Source organism: Monodelphis domestica, chromosome 5 (genome assembly GCF_027887165.1).
Source record: "Monodelphis domestica isolate mMonDom1 chromosome 5, mMonDom1.pri, whole genome shotgun sequence".
Lineage (NCBI taxonomy): Eukaryota > Metazoa > Chordata > Mammalia > Didelphimorphia > Didelphidae > Monodelphis > Monodelphis domestica.
The window spans coordinates 219,222,706-219,235,982 of NC_077231.1; the positions used below are offsets into that span (position 1 = coordinate 219,222,706).

Sequence of the window (13,277 nt, forward strand, 5' to 3'; positions counted from 1 at the left end):
TACATCTTTAAATTCCTGTTATAAGAAGATCCTCTTAATATCTTGCTTCAGGTCCTTATTAAGGATTGGTAATGGCCCTGGGTTGGTGAGATACCAATAAGTAACAATCCTGATAAAGACTGTGTATTTATTTGTTGCTGGATAACTAGTCTATATTATAAGTTTATAGAAAATGATCATCAGAGTAGTGACCAAAGGATTATTTTCCTTAAAAAAATTTTTTTTGACACAGAAACTCATGAAACTTTCTACTAAGGTTTAGAACACTTTTGATTATTATAGATTCTTGAGTTATGAAGTATGAATTAATTTCCTGAGCAACATTTTGAGAATTCAGCTTTGGAAAGAACAATAATGTATTTGCAATGAAAATCAAATTTTAAGACTTTACTAATAATAGTCATTTTAAAAAAGTTAATTTAAAGTATTTCAAACTTAGTATTCCACAGGTAAAATCTTATTTTATTAAATTGTATTTATTCTTTAAAGATCCATAGCTGTTTGTTGAAATTGTATTTTTAAATATGACAGGCAAACTTTTGACTTATTCAATTTCTTTATCCCTCAAATAGGAGTATGGAAGACAATCAGACAATGGTAACAGAATTCATTCTTCTGGGATTCGTTCTTGGTCCAAAGATGAAGATGTTTCTCTTTGGGCTTTTCTCCCTCTTCTACACTCTTACCCTTTTGGGGAATGCAGTGATTTTGGGCCTCATCTGTCTGGACTCTAGACTACATAGTCCCATGTATTTCTTCCTCTCACATTTGGCCATCGTTGATATCTCCTATGCCTCAAATACAGTTCCGCCATTGTTGGGAAATCACCTGGATCCAGTCAAACCAATCTCCTTTGCAGGATGTTTGACACAGACTTTTTTCTTTCTAACTTTTGCTCTCACAGAATGTCTTCTCCTCTTGGTAATGAGTTATGATCGGTATGTTGCAATCTGCCACCCTCTCAGATACTCTGTCATAATGAATTGGAAAGTATGTACTGCACTAGCTATCACACCATGGGGAAGTGCTGCTTTCTTGGCTCTAGTCAATGTGATTCTCATCTTGAGAGTGCCCTTCTGTGGGAACCTGGAAGTGAACCACTTTTTCTGTGAACTGCTGTCTATACTCAGATTGACTTGTGCCAACATCTGGGTCAACCAGGTCATGGTTTTTATCACCAGTTTTTTATTTTTACTGGGTCCCTTCTGTTTGGTTCTGGTCTCCTACATGCGTATCATCTGGGCCATCCTGAGGATACAGTCTGGGGAAGGTAGAAAAAAAGCATTTTCCACTTGCTCCTCCCACCTCTGTGTTGTTGGGTTATACTTTGGTAGTGGAATTGCCATGTACATGATCCCCAATTCTAGTAATCCCGAGCAGCAGAAGAAAATCCTTTCCCTATTTTATAGCTTCTTCAATCCTACCCTCAACCCTCTGATTTACAGCCTGAGAAATGCAGAAGTGAAAGGAGCCCTGAGGAGAGTTTTGGGTAAAGAGAGACCCAAGTGAGGCACTTTGAGCAATATGTAAGTGCACAAGGAGGGGAGGCAATTGCATGAAGATCGTGAGATGAGAAGTGGAATCTTTGTCTTCTCTGATAAGTTAAGAGTTTGGTAATTGTGAATGTTTAATAAATTCTCTAAAATATTGTTTAAAAGTTCATACTGAATCTAATTACTTTCTTATCAAAATTTCTGAGCTGAATACTGGGTGTTGTATACCTTATGTCATTGTCTCTCCTTTTCTCCTTTGTATTTGCCCCCAGCATTTTGCATCACTTTGTTATATCATATTATTGCTATTATTCCCACCCACCCTCCATTTTGGTTGTTCTTTCTACCTTGTTTTCCTGTTTCTACCTATTCCTTTAATACTTTATTGTTCCTTTTATCAGTCTCATTTCATGTTCTCCATATTCATCTGAAACCAAGAGGACTTATTTTTCATATCATATTCTTTTTTATGATTTACCATTTATTTTAATTTTGTTTTGTATATATGACATAATATAATATATAACACAATGATAATATACATATGACTTGCTATAAATATGTAACAAATTATAATAAGTATTCTTATCCAAAAGAAACAAATTCTCATATTAACTATGTCCAAAAATCAGTCTAATTCTTTTTTCCTTCTCTTCCACTCCTTTCCCCTCCCTAAAAAGGCAAGTAGTAGGATTTAGGTTGTACATTTGTTATCATATAATACATATTTTTCTGTTTGTCATGTTTTGAAACTTGACACATTTTGCTTACGTTAGAGAAAAAAATCCAGAATGTATTTTTTAAACCCTTTCCTTCCCTCTTGGAATCAATACTGTGTATTGGCTCCAAGGCAGAAGAGTGGTTAGGGCTAGGCAATAGGTATCAAGAGACTTGCCCAGGGTCACACAGCTAAGAAGTGTCTCAGGTCATATTTGAACCTAGGACCTCCTAACTCTAGGCCTGGCACTCTACCTACTGAGTAGCCCCTGACACTGTATTCTTAATAAATGTTTGTTGAAAAAATCAATAAATGTTTTCTTGTACCTTTTTGAAAAGAACAAGGAAGAACACATGGGAAGCTAAAGACTATTTCCTACTAATCACCTTCACACATTGCAAAATGATGTTACTCTAACATTTTAAGGCCTAAAGTAAGGAAACTTTACAACTTTTGCATGTGAAAGGACTTCATTCATCAAAAACTTGTCAAGTGTTTAATTATGGGAAAAACAGAGAACATGAACTGAAAAGGAGGGCCAATCAGTAGCAAAAGTAAAGGACAGCAGATGTAGATATTATTGGTATCCATATGATGCTGAAAGGCAATATTCAAGACTTCCATTGTATCATCTATAGCCATGATGGCAAACCTGTGGAAGATGTGCCAAAGATGGCATGAAGAAACTTCTATATGGGCATCCATGCCTGGCCCTGCCCATTGAGAACAATGGGTAGGACACTGGGTCTCTGAGCCATCTACCTGCCTAGGCTTCTCCTACCTTCCCCACTGAGCATGGGCAGCAGCCCTCTTTCTCTGCCCAGGTCCCCTAACCCTCCCAAAGGCTGGGAGCCAGGTCCCTTCCCCCCTTATGCAGGGTGGGGGCAGGGCAATACATGCAGTCTGGGGGTGGGTGGGCAAGGCACAGGCATGGGGCCCCTAAAGATTCACTATCACGATTCTATGGAGACTGAGATGAGCAGTCAGAAAAGCCTATACCTATACTGATGAAAGCACAGATAAGTGAAATTTTCAATCAACCAGCATATAGTTAGTGCCTACTATGTACTAGGCACTGCAATACAAATGTAAAAATAAGATAAATTCTGCCCTCATGGAGCTTACATTCTATTAGGGGAGATACATTATAGTCAGAGAGAAGTAGATAAATGATACATAGAAAATCAATACATAATAATGGAGTCATTAACTGAGTGAAATAGGTCTTTTGAAGAATGTGATATAAACTGAGCCTTGAAGGAAGTTAGTTTCAAGAGGCAGAAATTTGGAGGAGGACTATTCTAAGGAGAGGACAATGTCCAAAGTTCCAAAGATAACTTCCAAGCTTAACTTATTTTTATAGCATGTAAACTTCAAGAACTCTTGTTCTATAAAAATCAGTTTTAATAAGATCTGCCCACAGACATTATAAATAACCTTACTATATATATTTAAGAGGCAATGGAATCAGAATAGTGACAGTGCAAACTTTTTTTGTATGTCAGGAGATAGAGAGTTTAACTGTCATTAGAAGGACTGTTATTAGTGTTAGAGAAAGGATAGAGAAAAAGGACTAAGAATATTTACTTCATAAGAAAAAAGTTACACTCATGTTGTAAAGAAACAAGAGAAGAATATATATATATGCATATATATGTATATTTAAGCCTTAATTGACATTCTGAGAGAATTGAATGACTGATTCTGTGTTTCCAGAGTTGAGAGAAACCCTGTAGTCATAGTGATTAAAAGTGATTGTAATCTTTCTCACAGATAATACATTGTTCATATTGATTTATATATTTATTTTACTTATTACACCCTAAATATTATAACTAGTAATGTTTATATTCTTTAAACCTAAGATGAGAGGATATTATTTCCTTATAAAAAGAGAATCAGAAACTGAGAAATATGAGCAAATGCTCATTGGAAAAGAAGTTTTAAGAGTTTAGTAAATACACATTATTTAATAAACTAAGATGATGTTTTAAAAGTAACTCAATAATGGGATTATAAGTAATTTTAATAATTAATGAATAAATATCTGAGCATACTCTTTGATCATTTTAGTACAAGAATAAGGACAAATAATGAAAATGAGCTAGTCACAGATGTTTTATTAGGGTGGGAAAGGCATCTAGTAGGGACATCTGAAAGGCAGAGGCACCAATGAACCAATTTAAGAATCTGTTGGCATAGAAGGTACTGGGCACAGTAAATTTTTTAAAAAGGAAAAGAGGATGCTAGAAAAAAAGAGGAGTACCTAGAACAGAAGTAGCCTTTCATAAGAAAGCCTAGACTAAGAAAATTAGAGAATGTTTCTGTCCTGTCATATGACCTCACAAGAAATGCCTTTCCAGTATATTCAGTGACCAGACAGGATCACTATAGTGCCAAGCTATGAAACAAACATACTTGATACCATTAAAGAATGTTTAGGTTGCTAAATATTCCAGTGTTTTCTCATCCCTCACACCATTCCTATTGCTTTTTCCATTGAATTCATTAGCATTGAGATGGGATGTGGTGAGCTCTGTGAAGAGGAGAGATCAGAAAAGGAGGGCGTAGAGATATACAATGAGAGATTGAGAGATAAGGAGAGAGGGAAAGGGAGACAGACAGAAAGAGAGGGAAAGTCAGACAGACAGACACAGACACAGATACACAGATACACAGACAGACAGAGGCCAGAGACACAGAGAGAAGATATATTTTGAATAAGTTTTGTTTAACGGTAATCAAGGGTTGAATTGAGATATAGTGCAGGGGTAGGGAATGCAGAGCAGTGAATATGAAAGAAAAAAAAATTGCTTACTACTACCACAAAGCTCTCAGTTGGTTTATGATTCACTTTTTTTTTTTTTACCACAGAATCAATATTAGTATCCTCACTCCTTGACACTGTTCCTAAAGTCAGGCTCTAAACCTGTATCTAGAACCCTGGCTGGTGCTGTTTCATCTCCTTTAGTTGTATCTGAGATAATCAGTTCCCAACACCTACTACTATACTATCTCTGACATATTATTCATCACCTAGAACACTACAATTCTGACCTCATGCCACTATCTCTAAACTGAACCCAATTCAGCAGATCATCCCTGAATAACTTTCTGGGGCAAAATGCAAGACTCAAATAAATGATGCTATTATAGGCAGTGCTACCCCTTGAGCAATCACTGAAAAAGTTCTTTGCGAAGTCTCAGTTCGGTATTGATCTTTACGTTTTTCCTTCTATCTAAACATCTGTCATTTCTCCCCTTAGTATCTCTCTTTAGCATTATCCCAGCTAAAGGTGAATCTACTACTTTCAGTTACTTCTATATATTTGACTGGGGTCTACGAATGTATTAGTATAGCAAACTGCCAATGGAAAAACCTCCCTCCACCAAATGGCATTTACTCTAGATAACTTGGAGTCCTAATGGGTTGTTTAGGTCACAGAGATGTTCTGAGTCTTCTCCAAAGTCATATGACCAATATGTGTCAGAGGCAGGATTTCAACCCCGGTCTTCCAGACTCAAAGGGTGCTCCTTTTGCCACTTTGTCTCATAATGCAAAATGCCCAGTAAAATTTTTTATTAGGCTGCTGTTCTGGATGTATTGTAGATCAAATTATCCTTTATGCTTGGAATGGTTGGCATTTTTCTAACTACATGACAGAAAGCCTCTGAGGTGGGAATTATCATTATACTGTGACACTCAGGGGGACTATCTACAAACCAAATTTACCTTGATAATGGTTGTGCATATGGGTATTTAAGGAGGACTAGCACCTCTGTTGTCAAGGCTTACTGTATGCTTTTCAGGGCTGTTCTTCCACCTTTTGTGCCTCTTTAGTACTCATTTCTCACTTGGGACTTCAAGAAGCTATTGCTTGTACACCCAACTTCCATTTTAGCAGACTAGCTAAATGAGGTTGAGGGTAACCAACAGACTTTAATCCAATCTGTTTTAAGGGGATGTCTACCCCAAGCATTTGAAGACTTCCCCTGGTGAAATGGGCAGATAAGAACAATGAAGATGACTAAAGGCTGCACTGTAGAGTACTTACATTTTCGTCAGACACTGAAGATTTTATCAATCACCCACTCAAATGGGACATGTGAATAATTCAATGAACCTATCAGTTGCTGTAGTGTTTTATTCTGTTGAAGGGTAAGGACAAGTCATGTCACAATGGAGAAAGACTTTTACCCAAGACTAAACCAAAATAACAAGATACGTCCTTGATACATACTTGTAACAAAACAGAGAAGGTATAACTATAACAAATTTAATTTTTAAAGCAAATTTAAAGTAAAATTTAAAGTAAAATCTGCTTAGTCACAAGATAGAGTTTATCCAGCATCGAGGAGTTTATTCTCAGGATTTGTCCAACATCAAAGAGGGGGATAATCAGTTTTGCCTCATGACTGAAAGTCTATTAATGAAAGAGCCATGTTGGTTCAGATATGTTTCCTGTAGGTTTTTTCCATTACTCAAACCTGTCATGGTTCATCTCAGCTGACCCATGGTTCTGGTCTGTAGTTTTGACAATAACAGATTGATAGCAACAAAGTTTACCCTCAATGCATGCATGCAAAAGATAGTTGCTAGACCAAGTTCACAGCATATTGTGATTGGGTAAGATATACACAGCAGCTAGGTTTTGGCCTGGGAAATTTGATAACTTGGGAAAATGAGAGGCATTAGCAAGGGGTTAATTTGGGGGTTTTAACAATGCCAAGGGCATCTATTGCATCCCAGGCCATCACTATCATCTTGATGTTCATCATGCCACTAGATTTTGATGACTCTGGAAAAAAGAGAGAGGCTGACACCTTTGTGCCACTCTGCCTCACTTAAATCCATTTCATGCATAAATCAAGACATCAACCTGGAATTCTGAGAAGATGACCACTTAGACATAGCAAAAGTCCAGATCTCTCTCAAAACCCTTGCACACCAATCAAAAAAAAAGTGCTTCAAGTGGACAGAAAACCAAATTTAACAAGACAGAGCTTGGGGACCCTCCTGCTGGATTCAACTCAAGGGAAAGTAAGAAGGAAGGTTCCAGGACTTCTCCCCCACCTACCTAGATGAGTCTCTAGCAGTCCCTGGAATCTCTGGGAAGGGAAAGGCACTGGTCTGGAAGGAGTGCCTTGGGAGTACAGCTATGCCAGGCTTAGGGCATTGAAAAGATACAGCAGGGAGGCTGCTGGAGGATAAGCTTAGAGAGGGAAGCCTAGTTGCACCTGAAATGGTCCATCTTGCCCCCTATTTTCTTGAGGTTTTGGCCTCAGGGCACATTGAACTCCACAGATCAACTCTGCCCTGGCTTAATCTTACCAATAGGGCAGATAAGAAACCTTCAGAGGTCAGGGAAGCTCAATCTCCAACACCCCTCCCCGACTCCACTGAAGGAGAAGAAGGCTGCACCTTGATAACAGGGTAGGGAGTCTAGCTCCCTTTAGCTCAAGATCTGACTTTAGGGCTCAATGATACCATCAGCCTACCCTAGTCAATCAGCAGAGCAGAGAAGAATCCCCTTTAGGACAGAATATCCCAAACCACCATATCCAGCAAATAATCAGAGGGGCAAGATTACAGCCAGTAACAGGAAGGAAAGAAGGAAAAATATGAGTAAACAACAGAAAAAGAAAAAAGAAATTACAATTGACAGCTTCTATCCAGGTAATGAACAAAGAGCAAATGAAACAGAGGAGAACCAAGGAACACCAAGCAAAAACACAGAGACTCCAGTGAATTGGACACAGGCTTTGGAAGAACTCAAAACACAATTCAAAAAACAATTAAGAGAGGCTGAAGACTTTGGGAAGAGCACTTAAAAAGCAAAATAAGTCATCTGAAAACAGATAATAGTGTCTGAAAGCCAGAATCAACCAGCTTGAAAGCAAGGGAAAGAAGGTAAAAGATGATCTACAAAGAAAATCAGAATAGAAGGAGAAGAATGACCAAAAATCTAGGGATGAAATTCAGTCTCTAAAAATCAGAATCCAACAACTAGAAGCAAATGACTTCACAAGGTAGCAAGAGTCTACAAAACAAAATCAAAAGAATGACATGAAACACCTTATTGATAAAGCAACAGACCAGGAAAACAGATCCAGGAGAGACAATTTAAGAATTATTGGGATACTGGAAAATTACGACAAGAGAAAAAGCCTAGACATCATTCTACAGGAAATTATCCAAGAAAACTGCCCTGACATTCTTGAACAAAGGGGTAAAGTAGAGATTGAAAGAATCCATAGATTGCCTCCTGCATTAAATCCCCAATTGACAAAACCCAGGAATGTTATAGCAAATTTCTTTTTTTTTTTAAATATATTTTATTTGATCATTTCCAAGCATTATTCGTTAAAGACATAGATCATTTTCTTTTCCTCCCCCCCCACCCCCCATAGCCAACGCGTAAGTCCACTGGGCATTAGATGTTTTCTTGATTTGAACCCATTGCTTTGTTGATAGTATTTGCATTAGAGTGTTCATTTAGAGTCTATCCTCTGTCATGTCCCCTCAACCTCTGTATTCTGTTATAGCAAATTTCAAGAACCTACAGACCAAGGAAAAGATACTTCTAGCTGCTAAAAAGAAACCATTCAGATACCATGGAACCACAGATAGGATAACACGGGATCTGGCTGCATCTACACTGAAAGACCAGAAGGCATGGATTATGATATTCTTAAAAGCAAGGGAACTGGGTCTACAACCACAAATTAACTATCCAGCAAAACTGACTATATTCTTGGTAATTTAATAAAAAAGAAGACTTCCAAGATTTACTAAAGAAAAGATATGACTTAAACAGAAAATTTGATGCCCAAAGACAGAACTCAAGAGAATCACCAAAAGGTAATTAAGAAAGGGGGGGAAAACAAACTTTTTTTAAGGGACCAAATAAGTTAAAATGATTTGTATTCCTATAAGAAATGATGATATTGGTAACTTAAAAATAATAATAATAGGGGAATAAAAAGGGAGGGGTTGAAAGGGAAGCAAAATAAGGGTAAGGATTAGGGGAACTGATTAAAATCAAACCACTGGTGTAGAAAGAAATAATGAAAGAAGAAAGGGCAGGACTAGGAGAGGAAATCAAATGTTGGGGAATTCACAGGTGGTCATCATAACTCTGAATGTGAATGGGATGAACTCACCCATAAAACAAGCAAATAGCAGAGTGGATTAGAATCCAAAATCCTACCAAATGCTTTCTACAAGAAACACACATGAGGAAGGTAGACACACACAGGTTAAGGTAAGCAAATGGAACAAAATCTATTGGACATCAATTGAAAAAAAGAAAACAGGAGTTGCAATCATGGTATCTGTCAAAGCCAAAGTAAAAATAGATCTAGTTAAAAGAAGATGGGGAAGGCAAATACACCCTAACAAAAGGCAATATAGACAATGAGGAAATATCAGTACTGTTAGATTTAAAATAGTTTGGAGCATTAAGTAGTTGTAGATAAGAGAGTGGGAGCCATAAACTGTGATAATTAAAATGTTTGGGAGTAAGGGAAATGTATATATCAATTATAACCTCTGAAATATGTTTTCTACTGTGTCTTGAGTTTATATAAATATAAGATGGTCACCAGGGAATATATTCCCAATTTATGAATATGCCCAAGCCAACTGGGTTTTATAGAGAAATTTAATTTATAATACACTGATTAATCAATAGAAAAAGAGAGAAAGTAAGAAAGGAATAAGAATGAAGGGCCTCAAGCCAATAAGGCCCAGACCTCAGTCCTAAGAGATAAATCAGTCAGTTGGTTTTATCACTCACCCAAGATCCCTCTAAGTAAGGCTTCTCATGCCAACCTCAGGCTCCACCTTCAAGAGAGCCTCCCTTCAAGAAATGTTTCCAGAGAATTCTCCTCCTGACTCCTCCTGAGTTCACCTTCCACAGCCTCCTTCAAAACCTCTCCAGCTCTCTCCCCAGGACCTCTCCTCTCAGACCTCCTTCAGAGCAAAAAACTCCTCCCAGTCCTCAGACCCCGCTATCTTTAAGCCAACAATCTAAGTTCCCTCCCCTCAGTTCTCACATCTACCAATCACTGTCATTGTCTCCCCTGTGCCAATGGTGGCTCTAGCTTAACCCAGGACCACCCAGAGGTCTGTCCCCTTTGCACATGTCTGTTGAAGGTCATATTCTCAAATAATCAAATCTTGATCTTTGCTGCAGCCCTTCCTAAATCCTGTTACTCTGAGTAGGGTGGAGATTGTAGTTTCCAAGACCTGGTTCTGTCATCCAAGTATCTCTATTGTATCAATTCTAAAATCAATCATGACTCAAAGAACTTCCTGTTCTATGCTTAAGCATAGGTCAAAGCCCTTTCCATTGTTTAGCAAAAGGTTTCTGTCCTAAAGTAGTCTTAAGTAGGGAGGAGAAGGATCCTCCCAAGGAGTTTCACATTCCAATAGAGTTCTTACTATCAGTAGGAAATTTTTTCAAGTATGAAATTTCCCAATGGGGAAATTTCCAACATTCATAAGTCTAAGAAATTTTAAGGTTTACAATGTGCAATATACTACTTCACTTTTATTTTTCTCTCCTTTTTGTATTTGAAGCACATATCAACAGTATTGAGATTTTTCTTTAACTTTTTTGATTTTGCAGTAATATAAGTTAAAAATATATATTTGCTATAATATTAATGAACACTCAAAGCTTCAGACTATGGAAACCTGCCATTTATTGATAAATGTTATGGGACTGTGATTAATGATTGTGTCTGATTCCAGGAAAAGGAAACAAAAGAGCTATTATACAGTGCCAAGGAACACAAGGTCAAAAGGACCAAACCAATCCAAGTAGGATTGATGAACTTCTAATCCAATACAAAAGGACTTGAACCTAGTGTGAGACATGAGGTTGTGGCACTTGACATATGTTAAGACATAGGACACTTTTTACTACCCTCTTTATAAAATATTCACAGACAAGTACCGAAGTTTGGCTATCATCCTGGCTGCCCCTATCCCTGACAATGAAGGTAAAATCAGACCAGAGAATGACACTTCCCTATCACACAAAAATCTAGTCTTTTTTTCTGTCTTATAGTATGGCAACTTCCTGTAGTCTTGGCTGAAAATGAGTAAGTGAAATATTACTGCATTTTGTCCTACAGACTTGTGGGAAAAAATTACTTTAATTGGGCCCTGATTCAAGGGCCTATTATAGGTTTATTTTTCCTTTACTTAGAATTTTTACACTTAAGACTTTGATGGTCTATATTTCATCCAGAAGCTATCTTTTCCCTTTTATTTGGAATTTTTTGATATTTTTATTTAATTTCTCTTGCCAATTGATTCATATACCTCATAACTCATTCATAAATTCCCAAGTGATCCTTGTATTTTTCAACACCCTCTTTGGGGGGGATGTATTATTATTATTATTATTATTCTAAATTGCAAAGTTTAAATTCTTTACTACTTTAGGACAGAAACCTTTTGCTAAACAATGGAAAGGGCTTTGACCTATGCTTAAGCATAGAACAGGAAGTTCTTTGAGTCATGATTGATTTTAGAATTGATACAATAGAGATACTTGGATGACAGAACCAGGTCTTGGAAACTACAATCTCCACCCTACTCAGAGTAACAGGATTTAGGAAGGGCTGCAGCAAAGATCAAGATTTGATTATTTGAGAATATGACCTTCAACAGACATGTGCAAAGGGGACAGACCTCTGGGTGGTCCTGGGTTAAGCTAGAGCCACCATTGGCACAGGGGAGACAATGACAGTGATTGGTAGATGTGAGAACTGAGGGGAGGGAACTTAGATTGTTGGCTTAAAGATAGCGGGGTCTGAGGACTTGGAGGAGTTTTTTGCTCTGAAGGAGGTCTGAGAGGAGAGGTCCTGGGGAGAGAGCTGGAGAGGTTTTGAAGGAGGCTGTGGAAGGTGAACTCAGGAGGAGTCAGGAGGAGAATTCTCTGGAAACATTTCTTGAAGGGAGGCTCTCTTGAAGGTGGAGCCTGAGGTTGGCATGAGAAGCCTTACTTAGAGGGATCTTGGGTGAGTGATAAAACCAACTGACTGATTTATCTCTTAGGACTGAGGTCTAGGCCTTATTGGCTTGAGGCCCTTCATTCTTATTCCTTTCTTACTTTCTCTCTTTTTCTATTGATTAATCAGTGTATTATAAATTAAATTTCTCTATAAAACCCAGTTGGCTTGGGCATATTCATAAATTGGGAATATATTCCCTGGTGACCATCTTATATTTATATAAAACCAAGACACAGTAGAAAACATATTTCAGTGGTCATAATTATTATATATTTTCCTTGCTCCCAAACATTTCAATTATCACAGTTTATGGCTCCCACTCTCTTATCTACAACTACTTAATGCTCAAAACTATTTTAAATCTAACAGTTTATGGCTGACCATTTTTTTTAATCTCAAAAGTTTTTATTCCATGAAGAATACAGAGAATAAGGAAACAAGTAAGTGTAAGAACCATTAAGTCAGGAAGAAAGGAGATTCCTCTTGACTATTTAACAGAGAAAGAAATAAGAAAAGTAAACAACCAGATAAAATAAATAAGCAAAATGCCAAAACTAGAGAAAGGAGTACCAAATAATTCAGATAGCTTATTTCCTTTAAGGGAAGTACCCACTTTTAATAAAAATGGAAACTTAATATCTGTAAGGCATCATAAACCTTTTAGCCCTGAGGATTTAAAAAAATTGAAGGAAGAAATGCCATCATTTGAGGATGAACCAATAATAATTATAAAAAAATTAGAGAACATATTCAGAACTTTTGACCCCACTTGGTTGGATGTTGAGAATATATTAGATGAATTATTAACAAAGAGAGAGAAAAATGATATCATCTCTCTGGCTAATAAAAAAAAACAAGGTAGAAGAGGACATTATTGGCCAAGAACATTGGAACCCCAATGTTGAATTAGATTACACAAAACTAAACCAGGCCAGAGAAGCATTATTGACAGCCATGAGAGTTTGCTCTCATAGACCTGAAAAATGGTCAAAATTTGAAAAAACCCGACAACATATTGATGAAACACCCTCCCAGTT

General features: G+C 37.2%; 1 protein-coding gene across 1 annotated transcript; it reads left to right on the plus strand.

Annotated features, from left to right (window-relative positions):
- The first annotated feature begins 525 nt into the window (after nucleotides 1-525).
- On the plus strand, nucleotides 526-2,461 carry LOC100012563 (olfactory receptor 2A1/2A42-like). Its single transcript, XM_001366857.4, has one exon. It carries the CDS (start codon nucleotides 577-579, stop codon nucleotides 1,507-1,509), a length of 933 nt encoding a protein of 310 aa, XP_001366894.2. The 5' UTR covers nucleotides 526-576; the 3' UTR covers nucleotides 1,510-2,461.
- The last annotated feature ends 10,816 nt before the right edge of the window (nucleotides 2,462-13,277 follow it).